The following is a 21,136-nucleotide window of genomic DNA, read 5'->3' as shown; positions in this document are numbered from 1 at the left end:
ATATATGATGTCATGCTTCTCATACTTCGGATCATGTGACACATGTTTTTAATTCTCTTTTAATAGTTGAATTGTTTAGTCTTCGTGAGGCTCTTTGCACCTTTTTTTAGTCCGTGGATTATCACGTCAAGCTGGAACGACAGATAATCTTTTCAATCAATTATTGAAAACAAAAAACAAATATTTTTTTATTTCAAACGATTATTCTTTCGTATCCACTGATCCACGGATGTACAGAGCGCCGCAGACTTTCTCTAACATGAATCAAACGTTTGAGAAAAGAATCACCCACAGAGAGCCGAGCTCGCCAAAAGAGAGAAGATTAAAGAGCGTTTCTCCAGAGGTTGGCGCTGACAGTGAGTCTGCAGACGCTTTAATATTCTCATTGTGTTTCTCTTTTCAACGTTGTCCATTGAGAAAATGAGTTGCATTCATTGTGCGTTAATTAGAAGTCGTCAATAGTTAATTTGTTTATTGTGATTCGCTCGGATAAGATGATTCATCTGATTTCAAAAGGCGGCGAGGAGAAATAGATAAATACGCTTTGGACATCACCAGATAATTGCAGTGAAGAAGCAACAGAGTGAAATGTTTTCACACTCGGAGGGACAAAAAAAAAAACAATTTCAATTTTTTCAGTTTGTTGTGGTTCAGGTCTTTCATGTTTCAACCGATACTCTATGAACACAAAGAAATCCGTCATGCATTTTTAAATCAAATTTTTAATTTCAAACTAAATAAACAAATTTCCTCTTTGCATATCATTTTAACTTTTGATATATATATATATATATATATTTATTTATTTCTCTGCTCCAACTCAAGCCAGTCCATTCAAACTAAATCAAGCTACATTATATACCATCGTCTAGAGCAAGGGGTCCCCAAACTTTTCTGCACACCAGGCCGGTGTAATGTCAACATCATTTTCACGGAGAGATAAACAACAAATAAAATGGCACGACCTGCAAAAACCAAATATATATATTATATATATATATCATAAAAATACATCACCATAATGCTGACTCAGAAAGAGCCTTGGACTGGTTTCTCTGCAAAAAGATGGTCACATGAGAGTTTTGTTTTAGTATTTTTTTTACTATTTGACTTATTTGTATGGAGTAAACTTGAATGTAACAGCGCTAAAAGTTACTTGCTGATATGACTAGGAAAATACTTTATTTGTACCCTAAATAAAACACCTTTCAGAGGTTTTAATCTACAGAACAATTCTTGTATAATGTATCCTCTTTGCGGGCCGGTGTCTCGCGGACCAGTACTGGTACCCAGCCCAGTGATTAGGGACCACAACAATAGGACACACCTTTTTTTTTTTTTTTTTACATATTTAACGACAAAGGCACATACAGAAACATCAGACATATATAAACATCTGCGTCGACGACCCAACCACCCAATTTTGCCAAAGCGATAACTGGCTGCAATACTTGAAAAGTAAAAATAAAATAAAAATAATAATAGTTATCAAAATGATAAAACAAATACACATTCATTTAAACATATACATCAATATGCATGATTGGAAGTAATCAAATAAAACACAGTATTATTTAATTGCGATCATTTTTTAAATAAATTCAATTTTCCAGATGTTTGAAGTACAGATGGGTGGGTAGGACAAAAAACATTGTTACAGTAAAAGTGTTCAAAATAATAATAATAAGTACCTGTTAAAAAGATTTATGTATTCAACATTCATATGTCCTCCTCTAGCTATTTTCATTACCTCGACTATATGACCAGGAAACGTAAAATAGTCCCCAAACAGGATATACTGTAACTCGGGTGTTTTCTTTTTAATATCATCTGTAAGCTTCTCTAGAGCTAGAGTTACATTTCTCAACCAGAAATGAAGAGAAGGGCTACATTTTCCCAACGAAGGGCACTTGAACGTCGAGCTTGTAACAGACACAGGTCAACCATCTTTCTTTCTTTTTTCGCGCACAATTGTCTGGATACAGACTCGGTAAACAACCTCTAGGACACACATTAATATTAGCAACACCAACTAAATGAATAATTGAAAATTAAAAAAAAAAAATCCATATAAAGCCCACACCCGTCCATGTTGTCACGCTACTAACACAATAAAACATTTTCTTCACAGTGCCTGTAAAACGACAGTGAGACAACTAGATAAACAAAACAGGCTACAAGGAAAGTTATTGTCAACTTCACAGCACCTTCTTTCATTTCACTCTAAAAGCTTTTGTTGTCTTTTTGCATTGAGTCACTTTTGTCTGCAACAGTCAAATCATTCACCTTTAAAAGCTGCAATACGTGTTGTACTTTGTGTATTTTCCATCATGAAAGAAAGTCAAACCATCTTTTCCTTTTTTTTTTTTAACAGCTGTTGACGTTGAGTTTTTGCTGCATTATCGCCACCTCTTGACCACAAATCGTGTTTTATCTCTTCCTCATGTCTGCCCTGCTCTTGAGTTCCTGGACACTGTTAACCAGTAAAAAATCCACTGACAGGCCACATGGTTGTATAAACTGGTGGTTCAGTACATGTTTAAAGCTGCTTCTAGTCCGGAAATCCCTTGATCTTTGCTCAAACTTGACTGTGTCCTGAACTTAAATAAAGAGTGGATTTGACAGTTGCGACTCGGCCGTTAACCCCTCGCTCTGGATCAAATCCCTTATTTCCTGCTTCCTCATCAATTATGGAGTGAAGGCAGGAAACAAGGTGACGTTGCTGAGCACTGTCAGGCTGCATCATGAAACCGCCGAACGAAAGTTTCCTCAACATGACACGGTGACCTTGAGCGAGTCTCAGGTTTGTCGGCAACAGAGAAACGACTGAATCATCTTTAAATGTGATTTTTGGAACGTCTGCATTGCAACAAATACTAACCATTTTATGAGCAGCTGTGATTACATTGTGTGTGTCTATTACTACGACAAAACGTACTATTACTAGTACATGTTTAGGTCTGTATTAAAAAGTATGGATCTTTTTTCTACTTATTCTCTTCACAAACAATTGAACAAGTGCTTCAGATACATTGGAACAGAATGAGCAACGATCCTTCTTTCATTTTTCAATATCTTTCTTATTTCTCACATTAAAAAGAAGTTTAAAAGCTATAAATGTAATAAATGAATGAAATAAACCCCGGAACTTTTCAACTTCAAATATTATAGGAAACAAGAGGAATGGCAGGCACAAATCGATATCTGCCTCTGGTACATTAACTTTTCTTACTCGCCCTGGAAACTGTAAAAGGCTGTTTGTCGTTCTCCAGAAAAAGAAAAATTGTGGCCTGGATCGCAACATTATTGAACACAATTTAATGAGCGGTGAAGCTTTGAGGCCATTCCTGAATTCCATGGCGAAGTAAATCAAAGAATTATTACATAAAAAAAGAAAAAAAAAAGCGATACCCATGAAATACTGTGAAGATTCTGAACCGTCATCCCGTTGCAGGACAGACAAGATGAGCCACACATAATTACTGCTCACCAAAAGCTTTGGTCGTGTCCGACCGGGAAAGATATCGCCAGGGAAAATGGGATTTCATTTGACTTGTACTGAACAGTGTTCTGGATTATAAGCGGAATCTCTTTGGATTACAGTTTATGATGACCATTAAGGGTTTTATCTCGGGGCACTTAAAACACAGTCCAGCCTCGGTAAAAACCTGCTCAGAGAAGATTGCAGGGATTTAGAGCATTTGAATGGTTTAAAGTTGAGGATTTGGAGCACTTATCACTCACTCGGAGGCAGCATGTGTGGCAGGTCCGGTCCTCAGAAGATACTTAGTCATGATGATGGAAGGAAGTAGGGTATTTTAGACGGAGGGATTTGCGCCGGGTTTAATGTGGCTTAACATGTCATTTTGAGCTTGTTAAACAACGAAACTGTATGGTGGAAATCAGTCTTTAACATGATTCTGTAGCAGCAGGAAAATAGTCACATTCATTGACACACGGAAGGGATGAAAATCTGGTTGAGGCCGGACCGGTTCACAAGATCTATTGACGATTTCAATGAGCTGACAATTGAACAACCCTTTTATCGACATCTAGACAAAATGTTAAGCTCTAGTAAAACGTTTTTTTGCTTCTGCCGTGGATAACAGAGTGAGCTTTCAAGGAAAGAAAAGACTGGGCAGAAGCACATGGTATCGCTTTGGATAATGCAGAGAGTTTGCTTTGTGCTTTGCTTTATCTCGCTGATGTATTAACTCACAGGTTAGAGAGAAAAACAACATAAATACAAGGTGATGAAAATTCATGACGTTGTTCTGTTATGTCCCAAAAATGTATCTCCGAACATAGATTTTTGTCAGGTTAGGAATCCTACTTAAGGCTCTGAACTTGGACAAAGGATAGATCAGGATTGAGTTCAAGTCATCACAATTTTACTTGCAAGGAGAGTTTAATACAGAACCTTCTTATCGAATGTCCCATTTTCACTTTGAAGAAAGAACCATATCGGTCACAACTTGTCGCCTTTCGTATGTATTGATTATAACAGAGACAGGAACAAAGTTAAATCACAGGAAACACAAAACAGATGGTGTTACATGAAGAGAACGAAGATAAGCATTATCTGATTATCTGAGTCAACATGTGTCGCAGAAGCCAGAAAAAAACTAAGCAGTGATTTGAAACACAAGCAATGACTAACATGTGAATAGCTGTTTTATAACACTTTTGCTTAGTATTTATCCATCAGTTATGAATTCATCTCTTTTGGAAAATTCGCTTTTTCTACATGTTGTAATGTATTAAAGTAAAGATAATCTTCTGAGGAGATAAAATGAATTGGACTTACGTTAACAGGGGAAAATCAAATTATAGTGTGCAGAGCAAACATGGATTCAAACCATCATGTGGGGCTCATTTAGTTCGATGAAGAGTGAGACAAAGACATTTTTCCTTCTCTGTCACTGATTTTCTTTCTTTGTTTAATTTATCAACGTATCATTAATTTTCTTTTGAAAAGAAAATGTGCTAATTTGATGACGTGAGGATGGTTAACTATAGCTATCGTCATTTCATAATGTCATATGTTGGAACTGGAATAAAATAATAATAAATGTATTAAAAAACATTTAAAGTACTTAAATATACATCAGAAAGAATAAATGTATTACTGTCAATAATAATAAGTACTACTAATAAAACTACTACGACTACTAGTTCTACTACTATTTTTATAATAATAATATCGTAATAAAATAATTGTAAACATAATAATACTAATAACAATCTATTTTATTTTGTTTGGTCTGTATGTTTGTTTTAGTTTAAATTAATAAACACTTGCAGATAGTATATAATCTGCCCTAACCTTTATTTGTGTGGTTTATTTTTATATAAAAGTAATTTAAATACCCAAAAATATCAACTAATGGTACCAATGTGTGATTTGCACATCTATTTTTCTGTGTTCATTGATTTATTATTATTGTTTTTTCACTCTTAATGAAGACATGATCCATTTAATAAGATACATTGTGATTGTGATTTAAGGTTTTTGATTTTACACCTCTGCATGTCAGTAAACTAATAATGAAACTCTTTTTTTTATCTCTTGTGTTGAGACATACAGGAAATACAAAAGCTTTAAAGCAGCTACAATATGAATGTGGTTTGCAAAATTAGCTGAAACAGTCATAAGTTTACATTTAATGTTAAAAAAATACATTTCAAACTAATACTTGTGAACATAAAAATACTACCCAATATGAAGGTTTTCCGAGCTTTAAATGTTTAAAAGCCTTTTTTTGTCCAATTAAATTATATTGTTGTTACCTATTTGTAGCTATTTTTCCACCGACCAATATCCAATTAAGTTTTCTTTATTTTTCCTCACATATCAAACGCTGTCAGTGGCAATAATCTAAATGTATTCTTCATGACAAGACATTAATAAACTTTAGCCCTTTCATGCTCTCACTCAATGTAAATAATACATTTAGATAAATGAAGCAATAGTTGTGTATTCACTGCATAATACAATACACAAGTCCTGTGAAACGCACTGATGGAGAATAAATATATATCTTTACAAAGGCGCGCACAAGTCTGCAATATTAAAGAAAATCAGTAAAAGTCTGAGGGGATTAACTTCTGCAGCTGCGTCCTATGAACCTCCCTCCTCCTCCTCCTCCTCCTCCACCTTCTCCTCCTCCTGCTCCTCGTCCTCCTGCATATCAGCTCCGTCTCTGGCACGAGTCTCACACAGCTTGCAGAGGATAAGGCCTCGACACAGCGCAGTGACGGCAGATGGCAACTGGCTCCGAAAGGTTGGCACGTCATGGTGAAATGTGCTGCGCTAAACATGTCTCTTTTAATTAAAAGATTTCTATCTGCGGCTGAACATAGACTGTAGGAGAAAAAAATGAGAGTCGGTCGCGTGGCCTGAAGGACATCAGCCGAGAAGACCAAAGAGACACGAACCATAATCATTCTTTGAAAATAAAGGTGAAAACCGACATGATATATTTAGATTTTTTTTTTCACCTTCATTTTATAGGCTCCAGATTTATTTTTATTTTATATTTTTGGATGCACTTAGTGTTGGTTGTCAGATGTAATGTTGTGACATTTGCCCAAGGGTTACTCGTCAGCCAAAGTAAACCTGTTTGTGGCTGACATCTGTAGTGGAGTGCAGACCTCTAACAGCAGGGACGTGGGACGACATCATCGCGTATGCATGATTGAATGAGGTGAATGTCAACGCTCGGATGTGCTGTCTCGTGGCTCTCCAGCATGGAAAAGGGGGCTTTTAAAAACTAGAACTTGTCTTAAAGAATCAAGGAAACGGTGGCGACAAGGTATCGTGCGACACGTAACGTAGACAATTTCGAAGTATTTCAGGAGACGTTATTATGTGTTGTGTGTCACAAGGGCCCACTGAACTGTGTTGTTTTACACGTGTGTGTGTCGCTGATAGTTAGACTCAAATGTTCATTGATTTCACTGATTTCAACACGGCATCAGCGCCAGGATTCTCTTTGTCTTCATCCGATTGAAGACATGCTGAGTTAAGAGAATCTTAGTGAGTTTCCTAGAGAAATTTAAAAAGAAATCAAATGTTGAATCGTTGATAATTGTCGTGAACATAGTTTGTTTATACAGTGTTTTAATCTTTTGTTCACCGTCAGAAACTTAAAAAAACAAAACCATTTCTTATTGAATTATTAGAAACAAAACATTTGTATGATATTATGTTATTTTTTAGAATACATTTTTTTTTAGATAACCTCAAATCTAGATTAACAATAAAATAGCATAAATCATGGAAAAAGTTTAAATAGAACATACATATGTAAATATCTTGTCTTATCTAATAAATCTACATTAAAAACGTTAATAAATACAAGGAAACTAAACACTATTCATCTATTTATTATTATATAAGATTGTAAACAAGTTAATCACATTTGTAGACCAACCAATAGTGAATTATACAATATCTATAATTGGATTTGTATTTGGTATTTGCTGGAAATATTTATCACTTTTATTCTATTTGTATTCTACGTTTTACGTCAAGATGATCTTTCAGTGTAATCCTAACCATGTATTGAACGTTTCTTGGACATAATACAAATGCAGGAGTTCCACAAACTCGCTCAAAATCACAGCAAAAAGTATTTATTTAATTCACATCACTAATAATTGCGCAACATCAACAAAGGGAGTGTGAATATAACTAATTACACTTTACTAAAAACAAATTAAATTTGATGAACAGGTCAATGGAGTAGCCAAAAATTCAGACATGATCATGCATGACCATTGAACAGGTAGTATTGATGCCTTAATGGAGCTTAATGAAGCAGTGTTTCAGTAGGTGATGGCCTCAGTTTTATTAACAATGTCATAAGTATAGCTGTTCAAAACAAATGATTACAGAACAGAGAGGTGCTATCATGCAATTTCAGACAATAAAGACTCTTGAATCGTATCATTTTTCTACCACAACTCATGCGACTAAATGAAAAAAAGGTTGTAAAAAAGGAACATTTGTTCTCTCTAAGTAAATTCCTTTGATACAATGTGTGCATTTGGACGGTAAATTAAATTCACATCTTTAACTAGCAGCCAACTGGAAACTGTTTCAGCTGCTATTTTGTCTTTTTCACTGTTCTGACTTAGTCTTTTTCATCTATTTCATCTTTGAAATGTACTTTAAAATTGAGAGTTTGAAGCATCATTGCAGAAGATACATTACATAGTAAGTTTTAATAAAGTATTTATACATAAAATAAGCACTTTATCAACATTTAATTCATACAATAATATAATAAAAATGGTTTGGAAATACTGTTGCATGCACAAATGAGATTTGGGAATTTGACTGTGTTTTAATTGTTGAGGCAAGTGATCAACCAGACGAGAGTCTATTAAAGCACACGTCAATGCCAAGTCTCGTAGCAAGAACGCCGTAAATGTCTCACCCCATGGGTCTGGTTCAGGCACTTCAGCTTTATGACTCCATTGACTCATGGATCCTAATTAACCCAGAACCAGAGTTCAGGACATCTAATGCTTACTGTGAGTCAATATCGACTCAGTTAAGATTTATTTAGAAATATAATGTTCCATTATTTTACTTCGCCTGTTTTGTTTATGTCAGTATATCAGTTTCATGTTTCATAATTACTTATGATGAGCTGATGAAGCTTCATGAAACCTTATTTTCAGAGGCCACTAGTTGGCGTAGAAATTAAATGCAGGTTTGCCATCATGTTAGTAAGTCGTTACAAAGAATCATATTCATTTCATCATCAGTTTGGACAGTGCAGTGCACCTTAAAATTCATTGCATTTCATGTGGTTCTTTATTAGATAAAAATTTCCCCATTAAAAATGTGTTCACTATTGACACTGTGTTGTCGAACTGTGATACTTCTGGAGCCTGGAACAGGCACTGACTTAGAGCAAGTTTAAGTTTTAAAATCCCACTTTTGTGGAGGAAATAAACTTCTCATGTAAAGAAAGCATTCTTATGATAGTGTTTTACATTTAAATTAAATATAGACGTGGTTGTTTAGGCATGATGACACTTAATCTACAAAAAATGGGTCATGATCTGAATAAAAGGGGAACCCAAGGTTGAGTGAGAGTCTCAATCATAACACATGAGCAGTTAAAATATACAATAATATAGAGTCCAAAATATCATTACAATAAAGAATCAAAAATCACACACGAAATTTGCAACTCAAACAGGAAATGAAAAGCAGAAAAAGCAAAACCCTTGGACCAATAAACAATAAATGATTCACAAATTTAAAAAAAAATGCAAAATACCAAAATACATAGAACACCAGAGGAAGAATCAAAGCCAATAACAAACAAATAAAAAAGTTGGTCTGGATCCAGGTGATTACATCACTTCCTGTTTACTCGGAAAACAGGAAGTTACAAACCAAAGTAAAACCAAATTAAAAGGAAAACATTACGACATGTACAGTCAATCTCTTTGTGTAGCGTCAAAACGAGCAGACCTTAAAGCACACCAACATATCTACTCTCTTCTATGGATTCCATGACACTATAAATATGGTTTCGTGAGCACAGGCGTCGTGGAGACTCTCTGTAGAAGACAGTGGAGGATGACTTATATTCTCATCAACGCTAATGGCGATAGAATTGAGTTGGGACATTGGGGCGAGACACGGAGTCTTACATCTGTGCCCAATCATGGTGAAACATTTCCCACTGTCGTCATAATTATGATGGAACTATTGCAACAACTTTTGGGGCGAGACTGTCGATGTCCCTCTCGTGTTCCCCTTGATTGGCCTTGGTCGCTTTACAAAGTCGTCGCCATTACTCACCACTTCATTACTTGTTGGCACAAAGCAATTTCCAGTCGTCTGTGCGCTCACGGCTCCGTTCCCCCTGAAGGGAGTTCACGCCATATGTGCATGACAACACCCTGTATGATGCCGGTTTTTTGAGTGTCCTTTAAATGCGTCTCTCGTTACGAAAAGAGAAGTGATTCGTCTTTTATGGGACGATTTGTCTTGTTTAATGGTGTTTTTCCGAAGCTCGCACCGGGGCCCTCGTGAGTGTGCGGTTCACATCTCGATAATAATCTTTAAAAGCAGCAAATTAATGAGTCCCGCGGTGTTAATGCCTTATCCTGCTGTCCTGCCTAAGCCTGTCCTGTATGATACACATGTAGCGACACTTAGCTCGCTGCTATCACAGCACTTTAATGTCGGGTAGAGGATTAGACTGTTGATCTGGATCAGAGGCATCGTACGCCAGAGTCCTGCCGTCAGCCTGCTGCGTTATCTCCTTTTCGCCGACCTGTAAATAAATACTAACAACATAATCAGATTCCCAGTCGTTCAGGGCACCAGGCGAGTCAGAGGTATCATCAGTTCCATGGTGGTGAATACAGGAAACACAGTTTGGTTCCCATTATAAGTCCAGCTGCAAATGGAATTGATTGCCTCGACCACAGAGCTGCTTCTGATGACACTGGAATATTTTTCGAATAAACAACGGGGACGGAAGTCTTAGCAAGCTGTTTGGGGAGGAAAAAATGGGAAAGAAAAATATCAAATAAAAAAACAATGCAGCAGTTAAGCAGAGTCAGGAAAACAAAGATTGCTGCTTTTTCCATAAAACACAAAATCATCCAATGATTGTTGTTTTCTTTTTCTATTTTTCTATTTCTTGAGGTCTTAAGAAGAATGTGAATTACAAGTAAATTGCTTATTTATTGCTTATCAGGAAGCCACAGTCGCTGACTTAGAGGCGGTATTTTTAAGTTTTATGGTTAGAATTGTCTAGAGTAAATACACGATTTTTGGGGGAAATTACATGTAAAAATGTTGACTCTTGTTTTTTTATGAAGTAAACTGATTTTTTTGGCTGAGAGATGAAAAACACAGAATACGTAAAAAGGGTTTAGTTGTGTATAGGTACATGAAATATAGCAACAAATATGTAAGAACAAAAACATTGAACTGAACTGGATTATGTGCTAGTGTGTTTGAAATCAATCTAAACCTGGAAGTGTTTTTTGCAGACATAAAAACACAGGAAAAATTAATAAAGTAAAGTACAATACACAATTTAAGATAATCAACAAGAGTCCAAAATAATTACTAAACAAATGAATAGTCCAAAATGTTAATAGGAACTCTCCAAAAACCCAAACAAACAACTAAAAAATTCCACTGCACTTGGAAAAAAAAGACTAATCTTTCATATACTAGTTTGCTTGAATTTTAATTAAACCCAGAAGTGTTGGTTCAGGCATGAAGACAAAGGAAAAGTAAATATATTAACATAGACAATAAAGAGTCCAGTATCTCATAAACAAAATCACACCAAAAAATAAAACTTCAACCAACTCTAAGGAAAATACAGGAGATGATAAGCCTCTAAAAGGACTCAAAGAACAAAAAATAAGGATGTCTAAACTCTTGCAAACAATAAACAATAACTCAAACACTGGCAAGAAAGGCTTAATACAGAAGTCCAATCGAATCCTAGAAGGAATGAGGAAGAATCCCAGCCAATTACCAATGCATGGAACACTTTTTGGTTGGGCACACTGGTCTGCAGGTGGTAGAAATACTGCAGGTGATAGACAAAGATGAAATAAAAACATGGCAGTAGCAGAGTCAGGGACATGTTGGAAGAGGACCACAGGGTTTCTGCTTCTTCCCTGGAATCCAGTGATTGTTTGTTCTTTCTCCTATTTTTATATTTCTGGAGGACTTGTTTTCACATGTTCTGAGAGGAGCTGGGGAACCACTGACCTAGAACAAGAGAAAATAGGAATCATCTTTGTTGCCATAAGGATGTAGACAATGCATTTATCTTCAGTCACAATCACTCTTTATGCAACAGTATTGAGAGTAAGGTGATCAGGTTTGGTCTCGATCAAACCTTCACCCGAACTTTAGCCTGGGAGAAGAAGCTGTTCAGCCTGGAGGTGTTGACGCTCCATTCTTTGTCATGAGAAAGGGGAAAGATAATGGCATCATCTTAAAGAACCTTAAGGATCTTGATCCGGGCAGAAGTTTGGAGTGCGCTAAGGAGAGCAAACTTCCCTGCAGTGCACTGCAGTTGAAGGTGCTCAAGTTTTCTCATGTTACCTGCCGCCTTCACAAAGAGAATCCTTGCTCAGGTCCTCAGGCAGGTGACATAGGACGTGATGCAGCTTCAGGTTGACAGCATTGTCTACTCGCTATGATAAATAAACAATAGAAAAAAACCAACAACTCAAGGCTAAGCACAGGGAAACATGTTGTTGGTATTGTTTACTGCAGACGAATCTGTTAATATATTCTTATTTCTGAATCACTGGCAGGTAAACAACACGGGCATAAACACCTTTGTTAGGTTTAATACAATGATGTCCTCAACCAACATTTACTTTTCTACAAATGAAAAATAAACATTCTTAGCTGTGCTTAAAGCTCTTCTATTTATCCAATTTTCTGCGACATCCATGAAACAAACTGTTTTTAAATATCTTTACTTTCTGGTTTCAAGATATGATTATTCATTATTGTCGATTTGCTGCCTAATGTTTGGAAGATATGAAGATAAAAGTGTGAACGATCATGTATATTCCCCCAAGCAGATGGCTGTAATCTTCAAATGAATGCATCTTAGAAGACATCTGTGTTTAAAAAAACCCATCATGAAGCGCCATCATTTGCCTCTTGATATGACTCTTCATTATTTTAACACAATAATATAAATGTGTCTGTCTGACATGTCTACTCTGACAAATGTAATTATAAAAATGTCACATGTTATTCATTTCTTCAGTGATGTTTAACAATCAACGAGAACACTCATTTGACAGGTGAAAACAAATTGACAGTTAACATATCAATTCAATATATCCGTCTTGAGAAATCTTGTCAGATGTTGGCGGCACATCCTGGATAACAATAAACAGTTAGTACAAGCGTTTCAGATTCTTACCCTTTTCCCTTCCGAGTACATTTTGAAATGAGTAGTACATACGACTTGACTACTGCTTCTTGAAGCTTCATCACCCATCACTAATTCTTCTCTAGGTTTTGTTTCCTATCATCTTCACAATATTAAACAATCAAGATCAGTTAAGATCACCAATTGGAGAACTTACAAAAAACACTAAAACATAATTTAAACACACTAAAATATCCCAAACAGCAGCAAAGGAAATTGATAAACCAGCAGAAAATGTAGAGATAGTGACATCAGATGCAATGGTCAGTTTGGTTATTAATATTATTATTGTTATTATTATCATTATCATTTTTATATTTTAATAAAGTCCATGCTTATATAAATAAAAAACAAACACATTTTCTTTTTGGAGAAAAAAATAAATAATTGTGTGTTATTATTATAGTATTCAAAAATACACAGCAGTTATACATTTGTACTCAGCAAGGGAGCAACATTTCTCCAAAGTCAATTTTTCTAATTTGTTACACTATTTTCCTCTCCAAAAATTGACAGGATTCAGGACTAGCTTCTTTTCTTACATCAGTCAGACATCTGGAAACTGTTCTTGCTCAGTAGACACCATTAACTTGTCTTGTATTGTATTGTTTTATCCTTCCTAACTGTTTAATGTGCTAATATATATATTTATATATTCAATTTGGGCAAAATTATTATCCCTCCATCAGGCCACAGTGACAAATTTCGTCCCATTCTTGCTGATCGTGGCAGTCCTGGAAGCAGATGCTGGACAAAATCTAAAGTCAAGCATGAATACAGAGGCTGACAGGCCAATTATCAGATGCACTCCTTCTGCATCCGTACCTCTGACGGGAAGCAGATGTGAGAATCCTGTCGCTTTCACTCAAGCCTGCAGAGCAACGTGGCTGAACAACAAAAGCCACTGCCTTCACAGAGAAGGATGGACAGAGATGTAAACCCTGTCTTGTCATGCACTTTTATCCACTGCGATTTCCAATTACAGGGTTAGTGTGACATGTATAGATTGGCAGCTGATATTCATGTGATAATAATCACATTCCCGACAATTGCTTATTTGTTGTCAGATGCTTTGATCTGTGTGGTCTGAACCTTGTAAGTGGATCCTAAGGAAGAGGAATAAAACTTTATAGGCACAAAATTAACGTATATGCATTCAGTAAAATATTTTCTACAAAGTGACAGTATGTATCTGTTGGTACAAAGCTCTCTTTTAAGTGAAGTATTTACATTAGAAATTGTGCTTTAGCCCCACCCACTAAACCACTTCAATTTCATGAGATGAAATCTTGTTTACCAAAACCAAAGCCACTCTGCTGTGATTGGTCGTGCATTGAGGTTTGTCACCGCGCATCATCAATCATGGAAGTCTCCACCTCCAAGGGACTTGTAGTATAAACAAAGCAGGGTGTGATTACAGCTGGCTGGAGGAGGAGTGAAGCCATTATTACGTCCTAATCGACTCTGCTCTCGTAACCTCTAGTTTGCTGAGATTTCGGACATGGTAAATAAAACTTTATAGTAAATAAAAAGTTCAAATCATGGTCGTGATGAGGGACTGACTGCATCTTGGAGAGGAAGGCTTCAAACTTGATGTGAGTAAGTCAGGAGAGTTGGGTTTTCACGTTAGTTCCCCTTTAAGAAATTGCTGATAAGTTCTAGGAAATGTGGTGCTCCTTAAAGAGTTGGGTCTTCAATAGTTTCTTAAAGACAGTCAGGGACAATACTGTTCTGACAGTGCTCCACAAGTGTAGGCCCAAAGGAAGATCCTTGTTTGTCTAGTGTTGGTTCACATATCGGGAATACAAGGTTGTGCAAGCTTTAAAGTCTCAATACCTACTTGTGATGTCCCAGTCAAACAAAATAACTGTAACTCATTGGTGTCGCCCACAGGTAAATGTAGTTCCGGCATGTGTGCGGGCTCTGACCAGGATGCTGTACTGTCCGTACTGTCGGAGTCTGCCAGCACTGAAGCCGTGTTCGAACTACTGTTTCAACGTCATGAGAGGCTGTTTGGCGAACCAGGCGGACCTTGACACGGAATGGAATCTCTTCATTGGTGAGTTTTTATTGTTGAATATCAAAGTCAGTTCAGTTTGTTTTTCAAAATTAACTTCCCAACTGAGATCAAAACTTTGCGCATATTAGTGATTACTTTTAGAAGTGTTGTTACTGTCAAGACTCCTCTATTGCACCGTTGCCACGTAAAACATGTACATTTGATGACAAATCCCTACCAAGGTTTTTCGTTATATCTTCCGGGTTACTTCAAGAAGTCTCTCAGTACTTCAGCCATTCAACAGGAATCTTGTCTCTAAATAACTGTTATGAATAGAAAAAGTCTCCTAAGTGTTCAAAAGCTGTAACACAATATTTACTTCCCCCCTGAATCTTTTCACAAAATAACGCAGCAGTTTAAAAATCCTATTTCTAAATCTAGAAAGTAACTTCTGGCACGTTTGGACCTCACCTGTTATATTCTGTCCTCTGGGTTTTTTGAACGACCGTATTGAAGTCCGCATGCAACTTCTTAAAGGCACCTTTTTTTTATCGGGCTAGTGGGGCTTCAGTTCAATGCAGCTCCAAAGGATTTTTCGGAGACAAAACCGAAATCGTATTTGTGCCACCCTCCTCTCTTTTATCCCCAATTTCAAATGTTGTTTTCTATTGCTGGGAGCCTGACGTATAGCGCTCCGAGCTTTGGTCCCTGCTGTTCGGGTTTGATAGAGGAGAGCTGATCTTAGGCAAACACATTTTCTATGGCGTTTCCCGCTGAGCATGGTGAGTAATAAAGAGCTCCAGTTAGACGTCAAGTAGCTTGTAGCGGTAAGACCCTCCTGCTAAACGGAACCCAGGAAGGCGGATAGATTGTTCCCTCTGTAGCTTCTGTAGGCCGGCGCTTCATTCATCCATTTATTTATTTATTATCACGTCGCTGAGGCTCGCTTTTTGAAATGGGACAAGTCGGTTTAAAAGGACATTTTCGAGGAGTGAACTCTGGTGAGCTTTCGCTGATGTGCCTGTCACTGGGAGCCACGGACGCCTCTGGTTTGAAGTCTCAGATCAACCGAGGCCTCCGTGTGCTGAATGAGATGTCTCAGCTTTATGACACGTGTTAAAAAGTTAGTGTCTTCTAGAGTTGTGAACGAGAAAACCGCTGCGAAGGGAGGTTGAGGTTGACAGTAATGGGAGAATCAAAACACAGAGATGAATCTATGTAAAAACAACAAAAGCCCTGGAGGTGAAGAAAATATGACTGTTTTTCCTCAGCTTGTATTCCCAGTATAATGAGAGTATTATAATTATACCTGGTGATGCCTTAGGATATATATTTATTTTTAGGGCTCATTTCGGATTTTTCCTGACGTCCTGGTTTTAATATCTGTTGCTAAAGAACATCGCTTACTATGCAGCCTGCGAGAAATATCGATTTGCCTTTCAGAGAGAACCTTTAAAAAGTACCACAGCTCAATTCTCACCACTGAAGCACATCTTCGCTGCATTGAAATTTATAGATTAGCCCGCACAAAGTCACTGTCATCCCTTCACATCAGCCGGGTGCAGGAATGTGCCTGGCTAGAAGCTTCAGCTTCCATTTTCAACATTGCTCAGTGGTATTGCTATGGGAGTCGGTCCATGCTTTAAATGTCAACATCAATACTATTGAATTCAAGACCACAGGAGAAAACAGATGGCATTTTGTTTGAAACCTTGACATCGTTGGCAAGTACAGTGTATGCTGAATACACATAGCTCATTGAGCAGTAGCCGTGCAATGTAAATAAATGGTAAATAAAAATTAACTTTATGTTCTCTTTCTATCGACAGTTGTTGGAACAGATTTGGGACTTTGATGACCCACTTTACAATCCGTAAACATACTATTCTTAGATTATATAATTAAATACTATTTAAAAATTGATTTGATTCCCCCTTTTTAAATTATAATTGATTTCTTAATCTCTAAAGAAAACAATGGGTAACAAAAGGGTTTAGTCTTAATCAAACCAAGTCTTACTGTGGAAAAAAAAAATAAGAATGATGAGCATATTTTTTGTAAATCAAAATAATATAGTAAAAGTGTAAAAATGTGATGACGGTTAACATGTCATATGGAATAGTTAGGGTTAGGATACACTTAAAAAAACATGTTAAATGAAAAACAATGGTTGAAGAAGTGAAAAACCATTTCAAACTATTTAAAGAGAGCTAGGGACATAGCTATTAATAATTTAAATAAAGCTATACTTTTGAGATAAAAAGACTTAAAAACAAATAAACAATATTATAATAAAGAAACACTTTCTCAGTTCTGCCATAGAGCGTCTCATTGACCAACAACAATGCACCTCCAGGAACATCATTACTTTCTCTACAAGAACAAGTCAGTTATGGAGACTGATGTCATGGAACATTAATATGCACAGCATATGTACGCAGGGATACTTTTAGAATCTTAAACACTGGAGCTGCTGACATGCTTGAAGACAATTACTTTGGGCAACAGAAACAATGGCTGAAGCAAAAGCGAGAACTTTCTTTCTTTCTCCCCGCGACAACACGCTCACATCACACTTGTTTTCCGTTGTGTGTTGGAAGTGGTGATAAAAGATCACGCTGGCTGTCATCCTTGTGGCTTTAAAAATAATCCCTGTGATGAAACAGCCGTGACAACATGGAGACAGCATGTGTTTTTGCCTCAGACGAGGAGAGTCAAGCTACAACAGCGGGGTCGCTTGTTCAAGTTCATTGTCGGTTTAAATGAACAAAGAATTGTTTGTTCATTTAAACTTCCTTTTTCTTGCTGTCATCTCTCTAAAAAAAACCTTGAAAAAATAATAATATCAACGCCGTTGATGACCTCTGCTATATCGAACCTGATAATTTTATTATAATGTTGATCTGTCACACGAGCAAAATGATAATCATTGCTTTCCTAATGAAAAATATAATGAAACAAAAGCATATCAGTGTGAGAGATAAATGATGAAATAAGGTTTGGATCGGAGTGTGTGTAGCTGTTGATTCAATGTTTTACCTTTTTTATAATTGAGCGTTTTATTGAAGATCACAGTCTCCGTTACAAAGTTTCTACATTGATAAGATGCTTCATAGACTCGACGTCATCAGTAACATCCTTTATTCATACATTCAAGCGTAACTTACCGAAATCATTCAACAGAAATTAACTTGGTTCTGAAAATTACATGGAAATCCAGTACTATATTTCAATTATCTAAACAGTTGTTAAAGTTTTTTTAATTATATAAATCCTTTCATAAAGGTACATTATTGCATATAATAGAATGTGTTCAGGAACCATCAATCACTCACTCACTCATCCTCTTGCACGTAGCGCTGACTAGCTTGACCTCGCCATCTTCCTCTGTCTTCAGTCAGCTGCGGTGCCTGGGAAACTGGGATGTTGAGATACCTCAGGTCACGTCCCACAACATCCAGTCAACGGGTATCGGGAGCCCCCCGAGGCTGCCGCCAACCTGCCTGTTTGGGATCAAAGTCCAGAATAGCTCGGGTGGAGTGCTCTGGTGGGAGGCAGATAACATGGCTGTACCAGTGTTACCGACGCATTGCTGCTAGGAGGGAAGCAGGAGGTCGCTTGGTCAGGTCACAGAGTTCGCTGTTGCTGACATGCTCGTGCCATTGGATGCCATCAAGTCGGGTTTCTAGTGTGTTGTTAAGTGACCTGGTTTCGGAGCCGTACAGTACTGGTATGACAGACTTGGAGATTTCTGAGCTAAGGTACTAAAACGAGGAGACAAAGTTTACTGTACATGAGTTGAAAACATAGTGGTTCAGGGTCTTGGCCTTCTCTGATGTGCATGAGTTCTGATTGATGCTGAGGCCAAGCTTCTTAGCTTCCTCGCCGTACACCATGAGTCCTTCTTGGAGTCGTTCCTGATCGTCAGCAAGCAAGGTGGGGTCGTCGGCGTACTCCGGATCCGCCAGGTTGTACTGACTAAAGGACACCCCGGGAACTCAAACACAGACCTTAGATTAGATAGTCAATGACGCAGTTGAAGAGATGCAGCCACACAGCCTTGACGAACCCCGCTGTTGATGGTGAACCATTCCGACTCCTTTCATCTGCTGGAAGAGGGTGATTGTCATCTGGGATGCTCCTAGCAATCTCAGGATCTTCCAATCAATAAAGGCAATGTAGAGATGCCGGTTCTTTCTGTACTGTAATGGCAAGGCGTAGTGCAGAGATGTGATCCGTGGTGGAGTGGTTCGGCATGAAGCCTGCTTGTTGTGGGCGACGTCTACTCCTGATGGCAGGAACATCTCTTGTGAGTAGGATACGAGTGAACAGCTTACACGGGAAGGACAGTAAGGTGATACCTCTGTGATTGCTGCATACTAGCTGGTCTCCAGCTTGTCAGTACTGCTGTTTTTTTGGTACAATATCTAAGGTTTTGATGCAAACATGTTTGGTTTAACCAGGCATTCAAAAGAGCAGTAAATGGATGAGCAAGTTGATGAAAAGGATGATTTTCATTACTGTTTATTTCACCAAAAGTTGACAAATCAATTATGAATATAAAGTGAAACCGTTTTTATTTTGTATGGAATATTAAATATATTAGAACAAGATAGCACCATGAAATCTGTCTTTTTTATTATTTATTTAATTGTATCTTGTTTTGGAAAATCACTCTTTATAGTAACAACAAATGCCACTGCGAAACCTCTGCCAACTAACTTCCATCCAAATTGGGATCCATCCATCTATCTTATAATCTTAATTACAGAGTAAAAAAACAGTACAGGTTGGGCACGGTCGACTCTTCAGCAGTGGTCTTTACCCACATAAAGTTAAAACAATTAATGTATTTATAACATTTCTGTTGTATTGATTATTACTGTGTGATGAATGTTTTATTTTTAAAAAAAGCAGTGTTTTCTGCAAAGTATCATTAGCCTGTAAGTCTTGACAAGTCATTCCCTTAGTTGGAGTCAACTTTTGTCAATAAAAAGCCTCTAAACTTGGGTAATTATTCGCTGATTCAGTGTTTTGGTGAGTTGTTCTGTTCATGCACTTAACATTGTATTATCCCTTCATAATTAATTTGAGTTATTTATATCTGAAATCCAGTCCGTGAAAATGATGCCTACATTTAACCATTCTGTGGTGCAATCCACCAAATGTTTGTTTGTACAGGATCAAGATTAAAATCCAGAATCAAAAATGTGCTCCCTAAAAACATGACAATTTGTTCAAATATTTTTTAATTATTTTACTAACATACAGACAAAACAGAGAAGACAGGCAGGTGCCTGATAAAAAACCTAACTTCCCTAATGCGTTCTAAAGTTTAGCTGTATAGAGTTATTTAAAGTATAGACGTGTCCTCTAACGTAAGTAGAACATTAATGTCTGTCTACGTGTGTGTGTGTGTGTGTGTGTGTGTGTCCCTTTGAATATGCACATAAAGAGAACACCACCAAGGATGGAGTGACGTTCACCATCAGTCACCGGCTATTGTGACAAATTTAGCCAGCTCCACATCATGACACACACATCATTATCATCTTTCTTGTCAGCACCTTGTTAAGATGTTTCACCACATACGTCTCTATACTCTCTCTCTGCCTCGGCTCTGCGATAGCACGGTCACACACACCGAAAAACAAATATATACTTTCAGACAATACAAATAAACAGATAAATTAAATGTGCCGATGACACTAGATTAAATCAAAGCCACGCTGGTCCAATTAAACAGCATGATAACGACTGAAGTAAGTGATCAGGAACCATTTGTTCTATCAACTGAGGATGTTGTCAAATGGAAGAAGCGCTAATGTGTTTTTTCTGTTTTTAAATCTGTTACAAAATGTATATATTGTCATAGCCCTTATTTATTTATTAGCATCTTTCAGGCTACAAATTTCCCAAGGGTCGCACGTTCAAATACCCTGCCTTAGTCCATGATAGCCACATCTGTTTTTCCAATATTGCCATATTAATAATTTAATTTAATGAGCATTTTGAGCCTTTCTTTTGTTCTATAAAAATACAATAAGATTCTGGATCAGTCAACTATGGATTTATTATATATTTATATTATTCTTCAGATGTAGACTACAATGTTTAATGTAAACAAACCTACATTAATAATGAATGATATTTGACTTAAACAGTAATAAAAAAT

The 21,136-nt window shown here is 37.0% G+C and overlaps 1 protein-coding gene across 3 annotated transcripts in view; it reads left to right on the top strand.

Moving 5' to 3' along the window:
• gpc6a (glypican 6a) overlaps window positions 1–21,136 on the top strand; it is a 125,105-nt gene that overhangs the window by 69,811 nt on the left and 34,158 nt on the right. For all 3 annotated transcript variants that reach the window (XM_087794004.1, XM_087794005.1, XM_087794003.1), the window contains one exon: window positions 14,856–15,021. In XM_087794004.1, the coding sequence (XP_087650130.1) occupies window positions 14,856–15,021 (166 nt within the window). The remainder of the gene's footprint in view (window positions 1–14,855; window positions 15,022–21,136) is intronic.

Source organism: Callionymus lyra, chromosome 6 (assembly GCF_982586985.1).
Source record: "Callionymus lyra chromosome 6, fCalLyr1.hap1.1, whole genome shotgun sequence".
NCBI lineage: Eukaryota > Metazoa > Chordata > Actinopteri > Syngnathiformes > Callionymidae > Callionymus > Callionymus lyra.
The sequence above is the reverse complement of the archived record's forward strand: the minus strand, read 5'-3'. Positions and strand labels throughout refer to the sequence as shown.